This window comes from Chenopodium quinoa, unplaced genomic scaffold (genome assembly GCF_001683475.1).
Source record: "Chenopodium quinoa cultivar QQ74 unplaced genomic scaffold, ASM168347v1, whole genome shotgun sequence".
NCBI lineage: Eukaryota > Viridiplantae > Streptophyta > Magnoliopsida > Caryophyllales > Amaranthaceae > Chenopodium > Chenopodium quinoa.
The window spans coordinates 7575154-7601543 of NW_018743574.1; the positions used below are offsets into that span (position 1 = coordinate 7575154).

Below are 26390 nucleotides of genomic sequence, written 5' to 3' on the forward strand. Positions count from 1 at the left end.
GCAGAAGGGTAAAGAATATGAAAAGAAAGCTGCTGAAGCCCTTCAAACCTTCTGCGATGCTATGGAAAAGGAAGTTTTTCCCCCACTGATGGAAGGGGAAAAATTCCTTCAAGAACCCCTGGGAGTGGACATCTCCAAGTTCAAGGCTGCCATTGGGAGCCGAATCCAGGAAGGAGCTGCTGCACAAGTTGAAGTGCAGCAAAAGCTAGAAGCTCTTGAAGCCAGTAGAATTGCCGCTGAAGAGATGCTCCAAGCTCGGAATGTCCAACTCTCAGAGGCTGCTAATGTTGCTGAAGCTCAGAGAGCTAAGCTCCAAGAAATTGAGGATCAACTGATGGCCAAAGAAGACGAACTGACCCAGGCTCAGACAGAGGCTTCCCAAGTTCAGCAGGAGCTGAATGAGCAGAAAGGTTCCTCCTCCAAGCTCGCCGATGAGCTGAAGAAATCCAAGGAAGACTTGGAGGAGACAAAGAAGAAGTTGGCTGATGCTGAGGCTCTACTCAAAGTCCGTATCTATACCCAAGAAGAGTATGAAATGGGTTTCAGAAACGGGTTCAGAGTGTGCCGAAGAGTCTGCCTACATGCTGAGCCGAAGTTGGACTGGTCCAAATATGCTGAATGGGTCCAGGATCCCGAAGACCCTCATATGAAATATGCAACTTCAATTGAAGCTGAAATCCTTAAGGCTGAGGAAGCCGAAGAAGAAGCTGAGAGAAAGGAGTTGGAGGCTGAACAGAGGGAAAGGGAGGCTCGGCAGAGTGCAAAGCCTGCTTCTTCTCCTGCTGGGGCTGAGGCCACCATGGGGCCCCACAATGCTGATCAGTCTGATCCTCGGGCTGAAGCATAGGAACTCGGGCAGTCGTCTTCAGAATCTTGCGGTTCATCATGCGCTCAACTTTAGACTTGCCGCTTTCTGAATTTTTGCCTTGTTTTTTTTGCTTCAGCTTGCCTTGTCGTACAAACAGTTTATTTTTTGTTTCTGTACGTATTTCGGCAGCTGTTATTTTCCGCTTGTGGGCGGCTGCCGATATATTCTTTAGTTTATTTGAACTTGTAGCTCACTTTCTGAGCATGAATTATTAATCTGATGTTCCTTTCTTCAACTGCTTTGTCTTACTTTGAATGCTTTACTGTTTCTAAGCTTGAGAAATATGCTAAGTACAAAGCTTCCGGCTTGAAGAATTCTGCTGAACATAAACTTGCACTGGTAGTGCCTCTTGCCCCCCCAGAAATTGAAGTTTGACTTCAGCTGAAATATCCAAGTTCCTTAGAAAAGACGAGTCTGTCAGCAATCTGAAACCCAGTTACCCGAAGGCGAAGGTTTCAGACGAGGCTGAATAAACAATTTCTCTATCTCTTAAAAATGGGTATCCGAAACACGGGGCCAACTGAAGGCAATGCTTCGGATAATGGCTTTCTGGGATACAAGGCTCAGTTAAGGCAATATCCCAGACTTTTCCATGGACTCATGCCTTTGGAGAACAAGTCTTACTGAAGTTTGACTTCAGCTAAAAGACCAGAGTTCTTTAAAAAGACGAGTCTTTCAGCAATCTGAAACCCAGTTACCCGAAGGCGAAGGTTTCAGACGAGGCTGAATAAAAAATTTCCAACAGTTGCTGTTATCCTTGATTTTCTGGCTATCTTTAAAAAATGGATATCCGAAACACAGGGCCTACTGAAGGCAATGTTTCGGATAATGGCTTTCTGGGATACAAGGCTCAGTTAAGGCAATATCCCAAACTTGTCCATGGACTCATGCCTTTGGAGAACAAGTCTTACTGAAGTTTGACTTCAGCTGAAAGACCAGTGTTCTTTAAAAAGACGAGTTTGTCAGAAATCTGAAACCCAGTTACCCGAAGGCGAAGGTTTCAGACGAGGTTGAATAAAAACCCTTAAAGAGTAGATAGAACAAAGAAAACTTTGAAAGAATAAAAAGTTGCAAATATTTATATAAATGGTGGCTCCAAGGCCTTTCATTAATTCAAAATGTACTTACAAAGATTATTCTGCCCCGAAGGATTTACACATGATCTTTTTTCAGTACATCAGCGTTCCAGTGATTTTTCAACTCAGTTCCATCCAACTGTCGAAGTCGGTATGTCCCTGGCTGAAGCTTATCACAGATTTCGTAGGGCCCTTCCCATGCAGCTGAGAGTTTCCCATGGATTCGGCCTTTCTGAACTGCAGCAGCATTTCGAAGGACAAGGTCTCCAATTTTGAGAGGCCTTGCATGGACCCTTCGGTTATAAAATTTGCTGATTCTCTGCTTATAAGCAGCCATTCTGTCTCGGGCCGAGTCTCTTACTTCGTCGAGGAAATCGAGAGATTCCTTCATCAGTCGCTCATTCTCAGCCGAGAAGTGGTGCACTCGTAAACTCTCAGAGCCGATTTCCACTGGAAGAACGGCTTCGGCACCATACACCAGTTCAAAAGGTGAATAGCCCGTTGCCTTTTTTCAGTTGTCCGAAGGGACCAAAGGGTTCCAGGGAGCTCCTCCAGCCACTTGGACTTTTGATCTTCCACCCTCTTTTTGAGGGCATTTAGGATCTGTTTATTTGCAGCTTCAGCTTGTCCGTTACTTTGCGGGTGGCATACCGCTGAATATGCCAGTTTGATGCCGAACTGATCTGTATACCGCTTCAGCGGTAAGTTATCGAATTGCCTCCCATGATCGAAGACAAATACTCTCGGCATGCCGAAACGAGAGATGATATTCTGCCAGATAAATTTTCTGACAGTTTGCTCTGTAATGTTCGAGGCTGCTTCGGCCTCGATCCACTTACTGAAGTAGTCAACACCAACTATCAGCCATTTTTTTTGGTACACACCATCTGGAAATGGTCCTAGTATATCCAGTCCCCATTGGGCAAACGGGAGTGGATTAAGGATCGACTGAAGATCCCTTGCTGGCTGGTGGATAACTGGTGCGTATTTTTGACATTTTTCGCATTTCCGGACCAGCTCCTTAGCATCTGCGATCATGGTGGGCCAGTAATATCCGGCCCTCAATGCCTTGTGGGCTAAGGTCCTTCCCCCGATGTGGTTCCCGCAGATGCCGAGGTGAATCTCCCGTAGGATATAATCTGCATCTGTTGGTCCCACGCATTTCAGCAATGGGGCTGAGAAGGACTTTTTCAGAAGCTCCCCCCTGAAGACAATGAACCTTGAGCTGGTTCTCTTCATCTTGGAGGCCAAAATTCTATCTTCGGGAATCTCTCCCCGAAGCTTGAAAGCTAGGATGGGGTCCATCCAGCTAGGCTCTGGGTTAGCGCAGCACACTTCAGGTGCTTCGTTGACACTTCTTTCTCGACGCACTTCCACATATACAGATCTGTTCATCTCAGTGGGAGTTGAACTGGCAAGTTTGGAGAGTGCATCGGCTTGAGTATTCTGACCCCTTGGGATCAGCTGAACCTCAAAAGTTCTCAGCTTTGCAATGACTGATTTGATCTTGGCAAGATAGGCTATCATGGAGGGCTCTTTGGCCTCGTAGCTGCCACTGATCTGATATGCAACTAGCTGAGAGTCTGTTTTCAGGCAGACATGCTCGGCTTCCAGGGAGATGCACAATTCTAAGCCAGCGATTGCTGCCTCATATTCAGCTTCGTTGTTCGAAGCCTTAAAAGAAAATTTTAGTGCATACTCAAAGGATTTGCCTTCGGGAGAGGTTATCACTACCCCTGCCCCCGAACCATTTTCGGTGGAGGATCCATCCGTAAACACGGTCCAGACTTTCTTTTCATTGTCTAGCGCCTCCTGGTACGAGCATTCGGCCAAGAAATCCGCTAGAGCTTGAGCCTTGATGGCAGCCCTCGGATGGTAGCTGATGCTGAATTCGGTGAGCTCAAAAGCCCACTTGGCCAGCCTACCAGATTTTTCAACTTTGCCGAGAACTTTTTCAAGCGGCTGATCAGTTAAGACCACTATCTGATGGCAATCAAAATAGGGCCTCAGCTTCCGAGCAGCTACCACTACCGCAAAAGCGACTTTCTCGAGTAGAGGGTAGCGAGTCTCGGCATCCGTCAGAGTGTGACTGACGAAATAGATCGGTTGCTGAATTTTGCTTTCTTCCTTCAGCAGCACTGCACTGATGGTGGCTGGGCTAACGGCCACATACAGATACAAAGTTTCTCCTTCTGCTGGGCTAGCCAGCGTTGGGAGTTGAGCCAGATGCTCCCGAAGCTGCTTAAAGGCTTCTTTTTGCTCCTTCTCCCAAACGAGCTCTTTTGTTTTCGGGAGTTTCAGGGCTTTGAAGAAAGGTAACCCCTTATCCGAAGCTATGGAAATGAACCTCGAGAGAGCTGCCATTCTTCCGGTGAGCCGCTGAACATCCCGCTTTGTTTTTGGCTCAGGAAGGTCGAGCGCTGCTTTGACTTTGGAGGGATTGGCATCAATCCCCCTCTTGCTGACTATGAACCCAAGGAATTTCCCTGACTTCACGCCGAAGACACACTTCTTCGGATTCAGCTTCATTTGATGCTTTCTTAAGGTGGCGAAGGTTTCAGCCAGGTCTTTAACATGGTCCTCAGATTTTTTGCTTTTGACGATCGAATCGTCGACATAGACTTCCATGTTTCGGCCCTTTTGATCGGCAAAAACTTGATCCACCAGCCTTTGATAGGTTGCCCCCGCATTTTTCAATCCGAAGGGCATCATTTTATAATTGTACACCCCGACGTTCGTGACGAATGCCGTCTTTGCTCGATCGTCGGGGTGCATGAAGATCTGATGATACCCCGAGAATGTGTCCATGAAACTAAGCAAGGCATGGCCACTTGTCGAATCGACTAGCTGATCGATCCTCGGCAAGGGATAGAAATCCTTCGGACAAGCCTTATTTAGGTCCGTGAAGTCAACGCACATCCTCTAGGTACCATTGGCCTTCTGAACCATCACCACATTTGCCAGCCATTCTGGATATTGACAAGGCTCGATGAAGCCTGCCTCCAGCAACTTTTTGACCTCGGCTGCGATGTCTCGGTTCTTATTAGCGGAGTAATTCCGCTTCTTTTGCTTAATTGGTCGACACGTTTAGGGGTGTACACCGGTCCAAAACCGGACCGGACCTGGACCGGACCTGTTTGGACCGGGGACCTAAATTGGGTAATTATGAGGACCAGGGACCGGACCTGAATTAACAGGTCCGGTTCCGGGCCAGACCTGAAAAATCAGGTCCGGTCCGGGTTTGGACCTGAATGGACCTGTTTTGTGTCTTTTTCGTTTTTTCTTTTTATTTTTTAATACAAAACCTGTTGGACCTGCATATGGACCTGCATATGGACCTGTTTTGTGATTTTTAGACCTGTTGCATAATTTAATAATTACATACAAACCAAAATTATCAATTACAAAACTACATAAAGTCTATAAAGTCCCGATTCTCAAACACCAAAAATACAAATGAGTCCACCGAAAATACAAATAAGTCCACGAAAACTCAGTTTCAATTTTTCAGAGTTTGGTTTTCTTCTTTTTTTTTTTTTTAATTACGATTTTCCCGGGTTTCAGGTCCGGACCTGAAAACCCCGGGTTTGGACCGGGTCCGGACCGGGACCGGGAACCTGGATTTTTAAGAACCGAGACCGGACCTGAATCAACAGGTCCGGGTCAGGTCCGGTCCGGTTCAGGTCGGTTCAGGTCCGGTTTCAGGTCCGGGCCAATTTTTGTACACCCCTAGACACGTTGGGTCAACATTAAGCTTATGGGAGATGAGGTCTGGACTTATCCCGGGCATATCAGCTGCCGAGAAAGCAAACACATCTCTGTTGTCCCAAAGGAGCTGAATAAGTTCACAACGGGTGTTCGGATCAAGGTCCATCCCGATTGTTACATATTTCTCAGCGTCTCCTTCGGCCAACTCAACTGTTTCAGTCTGTTGGTCCATGTCCATTGCTGATGGATTGGACTCTTCACTATCTGGCCTGCTGCCTATGTCAGCAGGTGTCCCAGTCTTTTTGTTCTTCGGCTGGCTTTCTGAGTCTTTCGGCTCAGCTGAAGAGCTAGCCTTTTCCCTTTCTAGCCCTTTTTCTCTGGGCACAGATCCTTAGGCCGAAGCACTTAGGCCTTTCGGATTTTTTGTGCTTGGCTCTCTTTCTTTTTCTTTCTCCACCTCATCCTTGTCGTCATCTGGGCGACTAGTGGATGGCTTGAGGTAGTTGCACCTTCGGGCGTCCTTTTGGCTGCCCTGTATCCTTTTGGGGAAGCCGGCGTCTGAGACGTAAATCATCAGCTGATGATAAGTTGAGACGACCCCTTGGATCTCATGAATTATGGGTCTCCCCAAAATCACGTTGTACACTAAAGGAGCGTCAATGACCAAAAATTCAGTCATGACATTCCTGGCTGCCTCATCGCAGCCGATGGTGACCAGAAGTGTCACCTTCCCATCTGGATAAGTTGAAGCCCCGTTGAATCCGGATACCGGGTAGGGTACCGGCGTAAGGTGCTTGGGCTTCAGCTTGATTCGATTGTAGGCCTTTCGGAACAGAATGTTTGCTCCGCTGCCACCGTCAACAAGGACCTTGCTGACGTCGTGGTTGGCCACCGTGGCGATGATCACCAACGGATCCTCGTGAGGGAACGTTACCCCCCGGCAGTCGGCGGCTGTGAACGTCATGTTCGGCACCGGCGACTGGGGAGCATATTCCTCCCGAGATAACATTGATCGGAGAGAATTTTCCCTCCGCCTTTTTACTGTTCTTCCGGGGGAAGTCGAGGTCTTGCCGAGGGTCCTTTGCTGACTTCTCGGCCTCCTTTTTCTCGCGGTGATCCGCGATGTATTTTTTCAAGTATCCCTTCCAGACCATGTCCTCTATCTGTTCCTTCAGTTGGATACACTCCTCAGTGTTATGTCCCGGAGATTCGTGGAACTCGCACCACTGATTTTTATTTTTTCGCTGATACCACTCTGGGAGTGGTCTCGGCTAGGGGTGTACACCGATCCAAAACCGGACCGGACCTGGACCGGACCTGTTTGGACCGGGGACCTGAATTGGGTAATTATGAGGACCGGGGACCGGACCTGAATTAACAGGTCCGGTTCCGGGCTAGACCTGAAAAATCAGGTCCGGTCCAGGTTTGGACCTGAATGGACCTGTTTTGTGATTTTTTTCGTTTTTTTTTATTTTTTTTAATAAAAAACTTGTTGGACCTGCATATGGACCTGCGTATGGACCTGTTTTGTGATTTTTAGACCTGTTGCATAATTAAATAATTACATACAAACCAAAATTATTAATCACAAAAGTACAAAACTACATAAAGTCTATAAAAGTATAAAGTCTCAATTCTCAAACACCAAAAATACCAAAAAAAAAACATAAATTCGATATGAAGTACTTTTGGCTATCTGAAACACAGGAAACACTCTCTTATTATCCTTCATGTTGCGCCTATAACACTCTGCCATCTTGGAAGCCCTTTTCTTTTCTCCAGGTTTAAGATCCCGCCTATTCGATATGAAGTACTTTTGGCTTTGAGGAAATTTTCCTGCATCATGGCCATCAAATTATAATACAGTAATACATATATGAATTCAAATTATAGACAAACTCTAATGAGGAATGACTAGTTTGTATTACCTTCACTTGAGCTTCCTCTTCTCTCCCTCTTTTCTTCCGTTATTACATGACTTACATCCTCAGTCTCTTCTTCGTCTTCCTTCCACAAAGAATAATCCTCTGATGATGAGTCACAAATCTCAATTTCTTCTTTAGCCACACTACCATGGTTGATGTGGAGATTACTTGTACAAGAGAATCTTCTTGAGATTGAATTGGAATTAATGGAAAAGTGACAACCCTCTTTCTCCCAACCACTCTTGTCAAACACTGACACCTCAAACGAGGAGTCTCCAACAAAACGGAACACTAAGAAGTCATTTGTTTCCACTCCATTGTCACGAACAAACTGTTTCCATCCATCTGTAAACACCAATGGCCTTTCATCATATGTACTCGAGAGTCTGATTTTCCATTTGTGTTTACTTGGCGCTATAAGTGTACACCACGGGGAGAGTTTCTCCTTGAAACACTCCATGAACTTCTGAGGAATATTCTGCAAGAAATGTTCACCAAAAAATTCAATCAAGTGAGCTAATATATATTAATAATATAAGTGCAGTTGCTTTCATAACATATTTTCCTACCATTTGGTGCTCAAAATCGCCATACATGACCTTGAAGAATTGGTGTTTTGTTGCAGGAAGTTCAGACCAATAATTATAATTCTCCGCAATTTTACAGCCTTCGCATTTCTTCCCCATAACTGCAGTGATAAATTTAGGTGACACCGAACATAGAAATAACATAGAAAATCAGACATTATTCATGTTCCCATATTATATGTCAGAATTTACTCAAACTCCTGAAGAATTGGTGCTAAATTGTAAGGAATTCAGACCAATATTTATAGATCTGCTATTTCTCAACCAGTGCATTTTTCTGCAATGATAAGTTTATGCAACAACGCTTATATAATGACTAATAACATAGAATTTATGCATCCGAATGCATAAAATCAACTATTCAATTTGAAGCCATGCCAAAGGTCAATGCAAAGTACTAGATAAACACTAGACTACTAGATGTTTACAATCTAATCACTACTTTCTCTGCTCTTCTGATTTTATTAAACCCTAAAACCCTAAACTTTAAACTAAAAAAAACCAAAAAAAAAACATAAATTCGAAGATAAACCATACTTGTTATCAATTCTAAACATTAAACCCTAAAACCCTAAACTTTAAACTAAAAAAAACCAAAAAAAAAACATAAATTCGAAAGAAATTCGAAAATAAACCAAAAAAGAAAAACATAAATTCGAAAACATTGAAGTAAAAAAAAGAAATTCAACATGCAAACATCAAATAATCATTATAAGCAATTGAAACATGAATAAACATATAAATTCTAACACTTAATTCATTATTTCTAATACAAAATACCCAAACATAATTAGATAATTTAGATTAACATTAAAAAAAAAAATAACTTACCGGAGAAATGGAAAATCGCGCAGTAGCTGTCTCATGCGGTGGTCGGTGGGCGCCTGGGCTTCGCCTGAGAGAGTGAGGAAGGCAGGAGGTGTCGTCGGTGGGCGTTGCCGCGTTGGGCTGAGACTGGAGACAGTGAGCTTGAGGGAGAGGGGGAGACAACCTGTTTGTTAGGGTTAGAATGAAATGAAAGAGAACTGAAGCGTCACTCAAGCAGCAGCGTTATTTTGATTTTTGAATTTTTTTTTTTTTTTTTTTTTTTTTTAAAATACAATTTTTCCGGGTTTCAGGTCCGGACCTGAAAACCCCGGGTTTAGACCGGGTCCAGACCGGAACCGGGAACCTTTATTTTTAAGGACCGGGACCGGACCTGAATCAACAGGTCCGGGTCAGGTCCGGTCTGGATCAGGTCGGTTCAGGTCCGGTTTCAGGTCCGGTCCAGTTTTTGTACACCCCTAGTCTCGGCTTTCGATAAATTTGCTCCTCCTTCGTCACGCTGTAAATTTTGGCGCGTGGAAGAGAGAGCGGAGTGTAGGACTCGTATCTGCCTGTGTATGAGGCAGATTTTTCCTTCTTTGGCTCGCTGGCCGAAGATTGTTCCGAGGCCTTGGCCTTTCCATTTGTCCTCTGGCTTTGGCCTTCAGACAAGGGTGTTTGTTTTTGCTTCCCTCCCCCAGATTGAGGTCGGGTTTTTGTTTTGTTCCACTCTTCGGCTCGGATGAATTTATCCGAGGCGTTCAGAGCTTCCTCCAAGGTGTGCGGGGTATGCATGACCATGAAGTCTAGGAACTTCCCGGGCTGAAGGCCAAAAACGGCTAGCCCCTGGTCCAGCTGAGAGACTCTGGATGACTCGTTGCTGAAACGGGTCAGATAGTCTCGGAGGCTTTCGGTCTCCCCCTGTTGCAGACCCATGAGTTCTGCAGTAGTCTTCTCTCGGCGGTTTGCCGTGGAAAACTTGCTCCTAAATTTGGAGGACAAATCATCCCACCCTGTTATAGAGCCTTGCTTCACTCCCTTAGAGATCCATGCTTGCGCGACCCCCTTGAGAGTGGTTGGAAAATATTTGCACCAAGTCGCTTCGGATCTGGGGCAAAGATGCATATGAGCCTCATACGAGGCGACGTGGTCCTTCGGATCCGAAGTCCCATCATATGTGATGTGCGACGGTATTTTAACCGTGGGCACGTGCTCTTCCAGTATCCATTGCTCGAATGGGGAACTGGTGGGTAGCATAACGACCTTGCCCTTGTTCCTGGCCGAAGGGACCGCGCTCCGCCCTCTTAGAGAGGTAGGAGTGGTTTTCGTCCCTGGCTGGGAAGTCTGGGCCTCGGCTGCAGGGAATGAGAAGCGACTGTGCACGCTCGGTTCCTTACCGCCGAGTCGGTCGAGGACGCTTCGGCGAACAGTCTCAGGTTGTTCTCGGTGAGCAGATTCTGGCCGAGAGGCTGAGCTGCTGCTCTTATGCTTTCGGTCGGGAGGTTGAGGATCCTCTGAAAAATTGAGGGTTCTTTTTCCTCTCTCTTTCAGTTTTCCAGGTATCCTCTTCCCACTTTTCCAGTTCCCGGAAGGAAGGAGGTTTCCCACCATCATGGTCTAGCTTCCTCCGCTGATGCCGGGTATGCGGAGGAGTTCGATCGCGAGGTGGAGGAATATTTTGTGCCCTCATTGCCTCCATGAGCACTGCCAGCGCTCTCGCCACCTCCTCCGAGCTGGGCCCCGTCAAAGGGGTCCTCTGCTGAGTGTGGGAATGAGAGCGGACGGTCGATGGTTGGCTTTGGGGCACTGAACGGGTCCTATGATCGGACTGACCTCTGCTAGACCGAGAGGGACTCGGCCTATGATGAGAGTTGTGAATTACGGGAGAAAGGGAATCCTCCCTGTATGATCCTCCCCCCGAGCTGGCACCCTTGGGAGAGTTCCGGTCCGGTGAGGGTGATGGTGTAGGGGTTTTAGGCTTTTCGCCTGCTCCTTGACAGAGGCTTTTGCTCTTGCGGTTCTTAGCCATTGCTACTAAGATAATTGCAAGATGATTTTGGTTAGATATTTGGCTTAAAGATTTTTGAAAGTCTTCCCCACAGACGGCGCCAAATTGTTTCAGGTGAAAACAATGGGACCTTGTCGAAGGTCCGATGAAGTGGTGAAGACTGGATTCGGTCCAAGTGATGTTGGGCCGAAGGTTTCCTGCACAACAAACGCACGTAAACTAGCCTCGGGGGTGTTGCCGAGGGAGGCCCCTCCGATGCTAAAGTCAGTACAGTGTGTAGAGAGAGAATGCTATGCAAGAGAATTAATTGCTTGAGGCTTTTTTTTGAATCATTTAATGACTAGGCCTAATTGGACTAAATTGGACCCAAACAGGTAGTAAGGTTGAAAAAGATGTTAAGAACGAGTTACAAACAAACACATAAACGATCAAAATGTAGGGAAGCTAGATAAATTGGTCATCATGAGGCCGACATGCATATAAAAGAGCCAACTACCAAATATTATTTGAACTTTGTTTTTTTAAGTCTAAAGATAAAGATAATTAAATAACACATGCTATATAAAGTAAAAATAACAAATGCATGATAATGTATATATTCATGCATCTCCCCTTGTTTCTCTACATTTAGTAACTTAATTCATTATTTGATTGTCATTGTATTCTTTTTCTTCATCATCTTTGTAAATTATTGTAGGTATGGAGCTACATGTTTGATCTATCTCTATTCTAAAGCTTATTTTTAGTCAAATTGCTGACATGGTTGACTATAACTAGCTCAATAATTCATTTAAGGTTTGAAATTTAGTGTGAAAGGCTCCCTTACCCTTAGATTGCCCACAAATTGATTGGATAATATATAACATTTTTTATTAAATTAATTACTCATGTTTTTATTTAAAACAAATTTTAACAAGGCTATTAAGATTTCAACATTGAAATTGATTGAATGTGTACGTGTTTCAAAATAATTTTGATCGGATAATATGAATTATCATGAAAACACCTTACGTATGTGCAAAGTGAAGCAAGTTTAGTAAAGAGATAAATTACTATGGGAAAGGATAAAGCACCACTAGGCTTCCATACTTCTACTCTAAGTTCTATCATAAATGGAGGGTGTTGATGAGTTGATTTCAATGGATTACCAAATTAGCAAATAGGTCAACTTACTAGCAATTCTTCTAATAACTTCTAATAACATGTTCACAATTACAATAACTACTAGCTCGCTCTTTCTTAAAATGGTATTGCATAAAGAAATTACTCATGTCGTAAACTTTTAATTTGAACACAATACAAACTCTTAATTACGAAGAAATTACCCAATAGAGCAATGATCCTAGTGGCTAATAACATATGCAACGTGGAGCATAACTATAAAATGTTAATGATTTGTAGAGGATTACGTAGAACTAATTAGTGGTGGAAGACTCTCCCTTGTTGCTTTATAATTTCTGTCCTTAAAGGGCGCAATGGTCACACTTGATAGAGAATACTCCTAGATAGTTAGTTGTAGTAGAGTATAACTTTAAGAAACTGGTACAAACAATAATCTTAATAAGGCAAATATAAAGCAAAACACTCCATGTGAAAGATGCCCTTGTTTCGTGATTGAGATTCAAAGTAGTCCTTTAAAGCTGTTACTAATACAGGTGTGTTCTTTCTGTTTAACCGTTACTTTTTCCTTACTAGAGACCCCTAACAGTTTTTTTTTTTTAAATAAAATTTGTAGATTTTTTTTTTTTTTTTTCCTTTTCTATTAAAATTTTCTAGACTCTATTTAAATTTTAAATATGAGTGTGGACCAACTCGAAATCTCGAATGCTCGATCTTTATATATTGGCATTTGACAACCATTACCGTGTTATCTGTGTTATGTTTTATTTTTAACCTTATCAATCTTTATAGATGTCAACTAAAAAAAAAAACTACTCCATATAATAGGGTCTGTTTTGATTTACTGAACTAAATCGAATATTTTATGAGAGAAGAAAATTAGGAATTGAACTGATTGGAGCTGAATTGAACTAAGCTGAAAATAAGCTAGAGAGAATAGACCCTTAGTGGGTTAAACTTGTAACAAATGGTATTTAAAATTGGCAAAAGCTAAAGAACGCTCCGGGGGCGTTGGATAAGCTAGCTAAAAGTAGAAAGATTAAATTAAAATGAACATTAATTACAACGATCGACGCGTGATTTTGTCATGCTTTCCCAAATTAATATCATTTTAGGCAATATTTTAAATGTTTATCCAATGCTCTGAGGGCGTTCGTTAGCAAGATCCTTTAAAATTTAAGATTGAAAATCAATTTCAAGATTTTTTGTATGTAGTAATTACTTTGTGCTTCAATTAGTTTATTTTACTAGCTTGTAGTTTGTTTTATTCAGCTACATTTTGTAGGTAAATTAGCCCTAGAATATATCATGTTACATAATAACATAAAGTTGCTTATTAATTTCAATTTCAGTAACTTTACCCTTCTTCAACTAACTTATAATATTTGGCAGGGACACCAAAGTTTCTGAAACCAACTAACTTTCCATCTTTAAACCTACTTTTAATCTTTATCTATTTTTTTTTTCAACCATCTTTTTCTAATCACTTATATTGTATTGTCTAAAATTACTTAATTCCATTATAATACAACTATGGACTAACATATATACAAATGTGTGTAGGATTAAACTTGTGGAGCTTTTTTTGCCTGAAATAAGTCAAAATGAATGAACAAAATGGGCCCTAAACTAGTCTTTTAACTTTCAACGATTTTTGTAAACTGTTTTACTAAACAAGTCATCAATTCAACATCAATATGATTATTTTTAACATGTTCATTTTGAGGTTTTTTTTTAAATTTTTTTTGAAATAACTCAGATCCGGCACATAATATTTTTAGCTGAGCAGAATTATTTTCTAAAAATTCCCAAAAAAAAAAAAAAAGAAGAAGCCTTTAGATCCATTTTATTAAGTGCTAGGATAGTACATGTTACTTTTTTTAATAGTACACCATTTTGCGTGAATTGGAACTTCCTATGCTCTCTACAACCAAACAATTTTTATTCTTCCAATTCATTTCTCCTTGTGTTTCTTTATAACACATATATAGAAGATGTAAAGTGTTTTTTTTTTTTTTTTTAATACCTATAAATTTCAAGAGTTAAATGTTAGGATTTAGGAGTTGAAGAATTAACATTTTCATTTACTTAGAAAACCTTAATTTAGGAAAAGTGCAAGATGGGCTTTATCTTTATTAACTAGTATTTAGTGTCTTGTTTGGACTAAAACTGCCACAAGATATCTGGGCTTAGCATAATGGGCCCAAATCTTAATTTCGGTTTAAAAATGATTTTGGGCTTTATATTCTAAAAGAAGCAGTGAGTTCTCTAACTAAGACTCTAGGTATCTAGCTCGGTAGTAGCTCCATACTTTTCATCGAGGTGATTCAATATTTCCAATAGTGGTAGGCATTTAACACTAACCACTACAATTGCACATCATTGAACCATCAACTATTAGTTATTTTTACCATAATATATAGACAAACTATAATAATACTTCTTATTAAAAATAAGTTGTTCAATCAAAGATACAAAACTATGTACTTAAAAAGGTAAAAGTAACCAAATAATATAATTCAAAATTCATAGTTTAATTTTACCTTGAGTGAAATTTACTTATGACTGCTAAATAGTAACCGTGTTAAAATAATAAAATACATAGATTAATACGGAGTAGTAATTTACAAAGCGTAGTGAGTAGTGACTACTTGACAACAAGGTACATACTCAAATCTTCAATATAACAGCTTGGACATTGGTGTCTTATTTAGCAAGAGATTATCAACATAAACCTATGATTGAGATTAGAACAAACAATTATGGTGCCTTTAAAAAAATAATAAAAAAAAAAAACAATTCTGGTGGTTAAACTTTTCCTAGGAAAAGGGGAAATTATACATATGACAATAATGTACATGTGGTTCCCCTGGCCTGAAAAGAAAATAAGATTTCCATAATCTGTTGTCAATTGCTAGATTTGGATGGTACATAAATAATATTTCAGCCATTTAAGAAGGTTTGGACAGTCATCAATTGCAACCACAACCCCTTAAAAATCAAAAGCTTATATACCCCGCATTTTACAACTAGTCATCATGTAATTGCTAAACTCATCTCTTCAATTAATTGTTGTCCCTTCAATAATTAATGAGCTTTCTGCTTTCATATTGAGCATAGACTAAGAATAGAATTTGTCATACTATAATATTTTTTTTTTTTGACAAGAGCTTAAACAACAAGAAAAACTAACTGTATGACAAAATTAAAGGAGGATAGACTACTGTTCGCCGTGGTAGCAAGAACGTGCGCCCTGTCCACCACAGTCCGATCTACCTTCAGAATGGTACACCCATCAAAACTGTTGCTAATTTCCCGAATTCGAGCGACAGTCCATCGAACGGGAACATCTGAATCTTGCTCATCCCGAAGACACCTAACAACTCCAGTAGAATCCGTGTAAATAGTAACTTCCGAAATCGACCTAGCGAGCGCCCATTGTAACCCCGCCACACAAGCATTCATTTCTGCATGTAGAGCTGACTGAGCAAGGCCACACGAGGCCCCCTCTAGACACCCCTGTTCCCCGTACTGACGTACCTCCGGACACCAACCCATACCTGATCTTCTAGTGCAACTGTTCCACGAGCCGTCAACCAGGATGACTGTTGTCCCCGGCAGGTTACCCCCTCCCGACTCCCGCAACACAGCGCAAAAAAACCCGGGCGGGTACTCGTTCACCCCTTCAGGTGGGTGCAAGGAGCGAAGGTTCTCATTTTTCTTAGCAGTAAAAAGACCCTGTTGGCGAAGACCTTCCGAAATAATAGCCCGCGTCGATAAACTGACAGTGTCATGCGTGGTGAAGACCCTTTGATTACGCGCTATCCATAACCCCCAGAGAGTGGCAATAAAAAAGGTTGTCTTGTGTCCCTCCAGACCATCCTGGCTTAGAAAAAGCCGGATATAGTACAGAATCCAATCGCCAAAGGATTGTTCTGCGTTAGCTTGTGAGAGGATATGTAAAATTCCCCCCCTCCATGCGTCCTGCGCATTCCTGCAAAATCTGAACAAGTGTTGTAAATCTTCAACTTGTGTCCTACAGAGGTCACAATATATGCCTACCGCCAGACCGCGTCTTTCCAAATTAGACTTTGTAGCAATTCCATTCTGTAGTAGTTTCCATATAAATAATTTCCACTTAGGCATGATGTTGAGCGACCAAAATATTTTATAGAGACCTGAAACGGGGTCAGAGAAACATGCAGAATTCGATCGTTTAAGGAATGCATACCCTGTTTTGACTGTGTAATTACCCGATTTATGGAATTGCCAGTACAAGTAATCCTCCGAGCCATTACCATCACTCGGTAGCTCCATACTAGCAATTAAGGAAGCATCTGTGTGGACAAACGCCGAACTTATGCGGGCGAGGTTCCATTCACTTCCCGACGGGCAAATGAAGTAACTCGCTTTTCAATCCTTAGCCTGGCGTAAAGTGATCGAAAATTTAAATTCTGGTACTCTTCCATTCAACCACCTATCCTTCCCTGCCACTATTGATCTACCATTTTCCACCTTCCAACTACAACCCTCGAGCAGCGTATTCCCCGCTCTTATCAAACCCCTTAAACCCCAAGAGAAATTTCTATTCCGATACTGAACCTGAATACCTTTAGCTAGCAGACTCTGATACCGGGCAGTGCAAACTTGCGCGAGTAAGAGCTGAGGGTTGTGAAATAAACGCCAAGCTTGCTTCATTAGCAAGGCCGAATTAAAGGATCCGAGACTCCGGATCCCCAGACCTCCCATACCCTTAGGCATGCATACTTTGTCTTTACTCACCCAGTGTATTCCGTTGTTATCTCTATTAGACCACAAGAAACTTGCAACAAGAGAATCCACCTTATTTGTGACCGAGATCGGCATCTCGAAACAACTAAGGACATGGGAGGCCATGGCAATGAGAATAGAGTTGATCAAGATTAATTTCTGAGGCTGAGAAAGATGAACTGCATTCCAACTTGAGATACATTTTTTGATTTTATCGACAACGAATTGAAATGCTGCCCTTTTTCCCCCCACCAAGTCAATCGGAGTTCCGAGGTGGTTCTCGAAGCGATCCACCTGCGGCATGCCCAAGATACTCTTAAAGGACTGCTGAACGAAAAGCGGAGTATTGGGGCTTACTTTGAAGTGTGACTTGGCAAGGTTAAGTTGCTGTCCTGAAATGTCGGAAAATCTGTTAATAATATTTGAAATGGCCTGGGTACTGGAAACATTTGCTCTGTAGAATAATAGAGTATCGTCTGCAAAGAACAGGTGAGAAATTGTGGGACCCCTTCGACCTAGTTTTATGCCGTCGAAAGTTCTCATGTCGCAACCTTGTTGCAGCATTCTCGAAAGGACGCCCATACAAAAGAGAAAAAGGTAGGGTGATAAAGGATCCCCCTGTCGTAGGCCACAACAAGGTCTAAACTGCTCACTTGTCTCCCCATCTAGTAAAACCTTAAACGATACAGTCGAAATGCACTGTCTTATCATGTGCAACCAAGCAGGAGGGAAACCATAATATTGCAGTACCCGGTTCAAGAAGACCCAATTTACCCTGTCATAGGCCTTGCTCATGTCCATCTTAACTGCCGCTAAGTAGTCCTGCCCTGTAGTCTTTTTGTTGATCTTGTCTAAAACCTCATGGCTTAGAAGGATATTATCAAACATGAGTCTACCTGTAATGAAAACATGTTGTGACTTAGAAATCAGGTCTGGTAATGCTCTCTTCATACGGTTTACCATACATTTAGATATGCACTTATAGACTGTGTTACAGAGGCTAATGGGTCGAAGATGAGCTGTTGTTTCAGGAACATCAATCTTTGGGAGCATAACCAAGAGGGAGTGGTTCCATTCCTTTAAAAGGTAACCAGTGGTGAAGAAGCTCTGGACTGCCGAAACTACCTCACCTCCCACCTTCTCCCAATGTTTTTTGAAAAAAGGCGGCCTGGACTGCCGAAACTACCTCACCTCCCACTATAATATTTTCATAGTACTATAAAAACCTAAAAGAGTCGGGTTTCTCACAAAGGTATATTATTATATATAAGCCTATGAGTATATATTACTGAGTATATAATATTGTGGACAAGATATAAGGTATGCACAGAATATAACGTTGTATATATGTGTATCGAACTCACCCTAGAGGTTATAACTTATAAGTACAAGCCCTGTCATGAGTGTCATCTACATGTGTTTCACGTCAAATTAATATATGAGTATAAATATTGTATTTATATGTTTGAATATCACATGTATTATGGAAATTTTCATATGATATATGGCCTACCATATTAAAATCCCATTGGAAAAGAACTACTATCAGTCGAATAGATGCAATTATTTAAATATGGAGGGAGTTGCGACTCTTGTGAGTTATTGAGGGATTCCCATTTTGTTGTATTTGTTTGTTAAATGCCTTGGAGTGTCTGCCTCTTCACGGGTTCACAAATCTCCTGGCCCATATATTTAAGACTTTGAGTGTTCCATTTCCATTTTGGTTAAAAGCGACTTTGATGATTAATAAGCATTCTTTGGATGAGGCATTTAGAGTAACAAGATTAACATTAGAGAACGGGTTACTGCGTTCTTTTTTGTTATCCGAATGAAGAATAAAAGGAATTCTTTTAAAATTTCTGTCCTTTTTAGTAGAAAATATTGTTATGATTTGTGTTAACTGTTGAACGGAAATTTGTTTTATATGGATTTGTTTTTCAACCTTTTGTTTTGTTGTGTGAAAAGACATGGAGCAATAATTGTTCTTTTACCATAAAAATTAATACAGTAGTACATTTTATTCTTTTCAGAACTAAGTGATTGACGCACATTAATATTTTTATTGTCTAGTTGTCTACTAATGTTATTGTAAATAAATTGATACAGATTATTATACAATTAAATATGCAATATGATTAATTAAATAACATTTTCCTTAAAAAAAATTACATTATTTGTTACTCCGTATTAAAATAAGCAATTTAGCAATGTCACCAAAAATGACCTGACTTGATTCGATTCAATTCTGAACTCGAAACCAACTCGAACAAGTCTTCAATGACCTGATTTAGATGCATGGACTCGATCCAAACGACTTATTGCCAGATTTGCCACCTCTAACTACTATACTACTAATTGACAACTACTTGCTATTTTAACAATTTTCAAAAAAAATAATTAGTATATCAAAATTTTGCTCTTTTAATTAATTCCAAATTGAGATTAAAAAAAATAAAATGAATGGTCATGTACACACCAAAAGAGAATATATGGTTTTTTTATTATTATTTTATTGTTTTTTAGGGAAAGAGAATGTATGGTTGATAGACTTGATACATCATGTAAGTGAACACTCCAAAATTTTTTTTAAAAAAATCAAATAATAATAATACGAAGTAATAAAAACAATCCAATATTAACGGAGTAAAAAAACTATAAACAAAATAACCTCCGGCCCCTATTAAAAAAAAAAACCCTCCAGCCCTTAGCCCCTTATGTTCCCTTCAATTCAATCCTTCATCATCCTGAATTGTTCTCCATTTATCTTATAAATATGTTAAATCAATAAAATAGAAGTTATATTATCCATTTATCCTACAATTTTCCTAATAAAAAGACTCGTACAATGTTAGAATATCTATAAGCAAAAATCAGTAATAAAGTTGAAATTATACATACAATAAATCAGGACGTAACAAAAGCCAAACTGAGTAGGGTCAGAAATTCCAAATCATGGAGAAGTATTGCCTCATAGTCTCATACAGTTTATATTATTAGGAGTGAAAACATTGATATAAAAGATTGAATATTACTGTGTGAATGCTGACATTCATCTTATTTAGTTTGGAGTCTCTATTCTCTAATGTTGTCTAGTCTAGACTTTAGACTCCTTTATAACTTTATATTATATTCATTCAAACTTTATTAAAATGCAACTTGATTGATGTTGTTGTGTGTTTAATTTGTAGTATGATTATGATCTCCTTTTTTCACGTACAGTCAAATTGAATTTGATTTGAATTGGATAATTTCATTATATACAATGTTTGATGACATTTAATTTATTTGATTGAAGTACATTATGTACAATCACCGCGTTGCTAACAAAAACTTAAGTATTGGATATCTTTGTAATTAACATGTTAACAATTACAGATAATGTTGTGTGTTAAAGTTCAAGAAAGATGGAGTAACAACTAATATTGGTAAAATTATATGAGAATTCTAAGTCAAAAGTTTATTTTATTTTACATTAATTAGCTTCTAGATTTAACAAATATTCGTTATATGACTTGTACCTCCACAACCACATGTAATTAGAGATTATTTTTAAAGAGACTTAGGGCCTGTTCTCTTCCGTTGAAATTCAGTTCAATTCAGTTCAGTTCAGCTCTTAATTTACGTCTAATGATATTGCTAATGATATAAAACCAAATTTTATTCTTTTAAGCTCTTATTACAACGACGACGACAACAACAACAACAACAACAACAACAACAACAATAATAATCAATAAATAATAATAATAATAATTGAAATAATAATACTAATAATAATAATCAATAAATAATAATAATAATAATAATAATCATCAATAAATAATAATAATAATAATAATAATAATAATAATCAAAATTAATAATAATAATAATAATAATAATATGTACATTTGTATATACACATATGTATAGTAATAAATAATCAATAAATAATCAAAGATCACTGATCCGTAGTTAGAAATCACTAATTAATAAGTTCAGTTCAGTTCAGTTCAGCTCAGCTCAGCTCAGTTCAGTCAATCGGAACATGCCCTTAGTTAAAATCGAGTTGACATCTTTACTTTGATTATATTAGTAATTAAGCTTCTATCCTCAACTTAATCTATGGGTTTCTAATTTCTTATGACTAGGGACTTTTGGTTAATCAACAATTTTTATAAAATAAAAAAGATTCAAAATTTCTACACTTTATAAAAGAATTCAACCATTCAAATGGAAAACAGTAAAATTAGTTATATTAAGTGAACTTTAGGTTGTAAAGGGTTAAGAAAGAGGTAGATTCCATTTACATAAGCAAATCTATTTTAATTCTTAGCACGCGCTTTAGAATAAATTATTGACATCATATCAAAATATCGCCGAAAGAATGAAATAGCTAAGGACAGTTTTCTGTTAAGAACAAATTCAGCATGAGCATGCATTCAAAATTAAAGTTATGGTCAAACCGAATTTTAAAGGACTTCAACCCAATGCAACGAGCTTTCACTCCGCCGTTGATTCTTGTAATTTATTCTCCAACGGTTTATTTGTTGTTGAAATATATCCTACCAAATAACACATGTAAGTTTTTTATATTGGTTGAAAAATAGAGGATTAATCGCTTTATAAGGCTAAGGGATTACTTCTCCTACTGTCATATGGTTTTGGAATAAAATCTCTTTTAGTCTTGTAAAGTGGACTCTCACTCTTGATTTGTGGGTGCGGCCTAGACCAGTATTTAACATTTGTGTCGTTACTCGTATTAGATTAATTATACGGAATTGCGGACAAGCTTGTAAATTTAGTAAACTTAAGTTCAATATTGCTACATAACTGGAGATAGTTCATTACAATATAAACTCAGTATTAGTTAGTAAGTTTTTTTGTATATATATATATTTATTTTACCAATTCAAAAACTATTACAATACGAGTACTTCGTATAATTTAATTTCATTCTAATTAAATTAATTGACGCATGATTATTTGTTGAAAGTTTTTCCCATAGTTAAATTTGTTTGATATAAAAATGAAATGTGCTTGTATTTTTTAATAGTTGATGCATGGAATATAATATACATATATTGATTTATTAGTCAAATAGAAATATGCATGTAATTAATTTCAGCCATGAAAATGGTACTCATAACATTTTATAAGATGTATGTAGTATTTACCCAACTACAATAGTTGGGTAGCCATTATATTTCAAAGCCATGATATCAATTGAGGAGTGAGGGGATGGAGGGATGGTTGGTCCCTCCATCTCCCCCCCATGTGATGGGGATTCGACTCCTCACATCCCCACTCCTGAGATAGGATGGGACCCCTCCCAGTAGTTTACTGGTCAAAAAAAAAGATGTATGTAGTATTTAGAATTAATAAGTATGTACTTCATAACAATTGTATATAAAGAAAAATTGGGAAAGAATTCCACAAAATGGTATGTGTCAATTTAGATTCGTCTTAGCCTTTTTACTTTTCATACCAACATTCATCAATCCGTGATTAGATCTATATACTTTTTTTTTTTTTTTTTTTTTTTAATTTTTTTTTTTTATGAAACAATCTATATACTTATTTATATATACTCTTCTAGTCTCTGTTGTATTAAAGTGTAAATCTTTTACATCCACAACGTATCAAATTATGTCATGTTTACGAACATCTAGATGAAGAAAAATCTACTTTTTTTTTTCTCATTTATTAATTGATCTATAAGATTGAGCAAATTAAATAGAGGCTACATGTCAATTGCTTGAGAGAGAACATCTAGAGAAAATAGAAAAAACGGGCACATCCTTTGAATTGAACCTTCCAAGACCCACACACGTACTCAGTGGCGGATCCAGAATTTCCGAGATAGTGTGTCACCATCAATTATTGATCATTTGTGAAAGTACAATTTTTTTTTTCCATGTCTTGTTCATTATTAATTTCAATCCAAAAATTATATATATATATATATATATATTTCACCAAATTGATTTCAATCCAAAAATAGGACACAAAAATTCATACCACAACCAAATACAGTACTTAAGAATTCAATTTTACAAGTCGAAAATACTACAAATAACATGTTATAAACAAATGGTACAATAAAATTATTATATTGAATTAACTTTATGATTTTTTAGTTAATTGATAAGCTTTATGGGGAAATATTAAAATTGGTTGTACAAATATAAGATATAAAAAGGGAAAAAAAATTATTAAAAAATTATACAAAAAAAAGTGAGATAACTTAAGAGACCAGTTATTAAATATAACTGGTCTCTTTAATGAAAAAAGAAAGTAGCGCAAAAAAATTGCGAAATGCAATAGCAGCATTAAAGAGACTTCTTATATAAATAACAGGTCTCTTTAATATTTAAAAAAACCACAGCAAGTCTTTTGTAGCAATAGCAGCATTAAAGAGATCTCCTATCTTAATAAGAGGTCTCGTTGATATTGTTTGTTGTTACCAATAGCAGCATCAAAGAGACCACCTATCTATAATAAGGGGTCTCTTTGATATTTTATTTTAAAAAAAAATACTGTGTCACCGACCTTCTATGACTAAAGGTGGATCCGCCCCTGCACGTACTCACTATTTACAATTGTCTCCATGCAAACGTAAGTGAAAGTAGTCAATCCACCTTATTAAGGATAAGGCATTCGAATTGATAACTATCATTGAAATTTCTATACAATTTTAATTAATTTTTTAAATTATGACTATCATTGATTTGAATGAATGATCGGTAAGTTCACTAGAAATTGTCTCCACTTTTTAAATAGTTATTCTAATTAAGTGATAAATGTTATAATCTATCACATCTTTTTTATGTGGTCGAGGAGAATTTTGGGGTATTGTTTACATTTTGGTCTATATGCTCTTGTAAAATTAAAACAAAAGAAAATAGAAAAACTTTTTCCATTAGTTCAAAGTCTTAAGATAGTGACAGTGTAACAACACATCATTAGTGTTATTGTACATTTGTACTAGGAGATCAATATATTCTCTATAATTTTCATTCTCACCCGAGCAAGGCCATTGACTATGGAATTTTTACCAAACAAATTAAAGACATGGTGCGTGTATGATGAATAGTATTTTGTTTACATTGAATTTTAATTTGAAACTTGTTTCAATAATACTGTAATAAATACTGCAACAATTTGAAAAATATGTGAGTTAGAGTCTGTTTTCTTCGGCTTAATTTTAGTTCAGTTCAGTTCCTAATTTCCTTCTCTCATAAATAATTTACTCCAATTCAGTTCAGTTCAGCTTAGTTTAGTAAATCAAAACAGACCCTATATAATTAAATGATCAAAAAAAGAAATATGTAATATAGTATATAATTACAAGAAAAATGTTCCTTCTATCCCACAAAAGATTTATTTATTGAACTTTTTTTTATACGAAGTATATATTCGCCATATTAATATAAAAGCTAGGTAATACGCACATAATGTCCAACCATTATACAAATACAAACGATCAATATTAACAAGAATGAGTTATTGGTATTATACCAAAATTATCAAAAGTTAAACGTGACATATTGTTCAAAAATACTCATGGTATTTCTTCAACATTATAAGTGTTTGCATATAAATAAATTACGGAGTAAATAGTATGATCCAAATTAGCGATAAGCCGATAATTAATAAGGTAAGGTAACTAGGCAATCTTACATAAGATGTCACTAGCCTTTTCTTTTCTCTTGGCCCTAAGCCCTAACACATTTTTAATCTATTACATTGATTTTTACCGAAAAAATACAACTTGATGTTAACATTTTTTAAATTATTATTAATTATTATCAAAACTTTTTCAAAAAATGATATTCAAACCGCACATAAAAAAATAAAATAGCAAAAAAAAAAAAAAGTATTTCATTCATTTTTCACATGTCCAAAAGAGAAAAAAAAAATCATCATCTATAGTTATTGGCTTATTGCATCAACATTGATTCACAAAATCATCGATCCTATATTAAGAAAGATAACTAGATTGGTTTAATAATATCCAATGTGACGAAAATCAACAATTTACCTTAATTTAATATCCGCCAGTGGTTTAGGTTGGTAAATTAAGTTTAATTTAACTCTTATCTTAGTTAATTATATTTTCCATTATTTGGTCTGTCTTTCCAAAGTTCACACCGTACCAACCATCAAGTCTTTCCTATATATACTCTCCATCTCTCCTCTTTTTTAGAATTATCTCTCAAACAACTCATCTCTATTTTTCTCTCTCTCTCTACTCTTATTATTGCCTTGTTATTAAGGAATTACAAAGACCCAAATAAACCAAAGTTGTAGCAAATTAAATTATAATGGCGAAATTCAGCGCACTCTTTTTGATAGCTCTTATTGTTTGCTCTACTACTCTAACTTTTGCTGTTCGTCCTATGCAAAATTCTCCTCATGGGGTAAGTAGTATATATTCTTACATTTTGTTATTGTGCATGAATTATATTAACGGGTGTGGCCACAATGCGTAATCCTCCCTCTGTCTAGATTTAGTTGTACGTAATCACGTTGTTGATATGGGGTAAGTACTCGTAATTGAGTTACTCAATAAACAAATAAATGTCACCTCGTTAGTATGGTAAGCACTCGTAATTGAGTTACTTATTAAACAAATGAAAAGTGATACACTAATTCCAGACAGAGGAAGTAATAATGCGTCTAAATTCGTAAGTTTAATTTGTGAATGTAAAATTAGGCTATAATGTAATTATTCCTTAAAAATAAAATTAGGCTAATTATCATAGCTAATTTTTGCGTTGAATTATGTTAAACAGGATTCAGAAAAAGAAAATTTGAAGGTGAATGATATTGAAAATTGTGAAGGAGCTAGTGATGAGGACTGTTTGCTGAGGAGAACACTCGTGGCTCATACTGATTACATCTACACTCAAAGCCAAAATCCTTGAATAATATACTTTTTAATTATATAATACTCCCACCCGTACCTCGTACGAGTATATGATTTCAGATTTCACAGGATTTATCTTTTGGAGAATTTAATGTTAATTACGTAGAGTATGATTACCATTTACTACTTGGCCGCTTTATCAATCTAGATTATATGAGTATATTATAGTTACTTTATTTAATATTTCTTTCCATCTTTTTTGTTCTTTCTCTTTTTTGGCTTACAAAAAGATTTCAAATGAGAAAAACAAGACATATCGAAAGAAATAATATGTAATAGCACATATAATTAAGAAATTTCTTTTTTTTTTCTTTTTTTTTTTTTTGAAATAGTTTGTGTACGAATTTGACCAGCTTTGTATTTGCTAGAAATTTCTCTTCTCACCCTTTGTTATTACAATTAAAGGATATATAAGTTAATCTCTATGATTTGTGAATGGTATAAAACACACCTCAAATAGCTAACCAACACGATTTTAATTCAATATATTACACGAACTAATATGACAATATTCATATAATAAGGAGTATGTCATAAATTGTTATAAACTACCATCGCTCGTGAGTCGTGACAACAAGGAAGTTTTGGTACATGAGGCCAACAAGGGATGCCGA

General features: G+C 37.9%; 2 protein-coding genes across 2 annotated transcripts; one reads left to right on the forward strand and one right to left on the reverse strand.

The window, feature by feature from the left end:
* Positions 1 to 7280: 7280 nt before the first annotated feature.
* On the reverse strand, positions 7281 to 9747 carry LOC110682460 (putative B3 domain-containing protein Os03g0621600). The gene is made up of 4 exons (XM_021858799.1): positions 8996 to 9747; positions 8147 to 8265; positions 7581 to 8055; positions 7281 to 7488 (listed from the first exon to the last, which is right to left on the reverse strand). The coding sequence occupies exons 2-4, from the start codon at positions 8261 to 8263 to the stop codon at positions 7283 to 7285; spliced, it is 798 nt and encodes a 265-aa protein (XP_021714491.1). The 5' UTR covers positions 8264 to 8265; positions 8996 to 9747; the 3' UTR covers positions 7281 to 7282.
* Positions 9748 to 25038: 15291 nt separating this feature from the next.
* Positions 25039 to 25967, forward strand: LOC110682461 (phytosulfokines 3-like). Its single transcript, XM_021858800.1, has 2 exons — positions 25039 to 25267; positions 25643 to 25967. The coding sequence occupies exons 1-2, from the start codon at positions 25172 to 25174 to the stop codon at positions 25772 to 25774; spliced, it is 228 nt and encodes a 75-aa protein (XP_021714492.1). The 5' UTR covers positions 25039 to 25171; the 3' UTR covers positions 25775 to 25967.
* Positions 25968 to 26390: the final 423 nt, after the last annotated feature.

Coding starts and splice junctions, on each gene's coding strand:
- LOC110682460 (XM_021858799.1), bottom strand. CDS start 8,263: ATGGGGAAGAAATGCGAAGGCTGTAAAATTGCGGAGAATTATAATTAT. Junction 8,056..8,146: donor GCGATTTTGAGCACCAAATG/GTAGGAAAATAT, acceptor CATTTCTTGCAG/AATATTCCTCAGAAGTTCAT. Junction 7,489..7,580: donor AAGAGGAAGCTCAAGTGAAG/GTAATACAAACT, acceptor GCCATGATGCAG/GAAAATTTCCTCAAAGCCAA.
- LOC110682461 (XM_021858800.1), top strand. CDS start 25,172: ATGGCGAAATTCAGCGCACTCTTTTTGATAGCTCTTATTGTTTGCTCT. Junction 25,268..25,642: donor TGCAAAATTCTCCTCATGGG/GTAAGTAGTATA, acceptor TATGTTAAACAG/GATTCAGAAAAAGAAAATTT.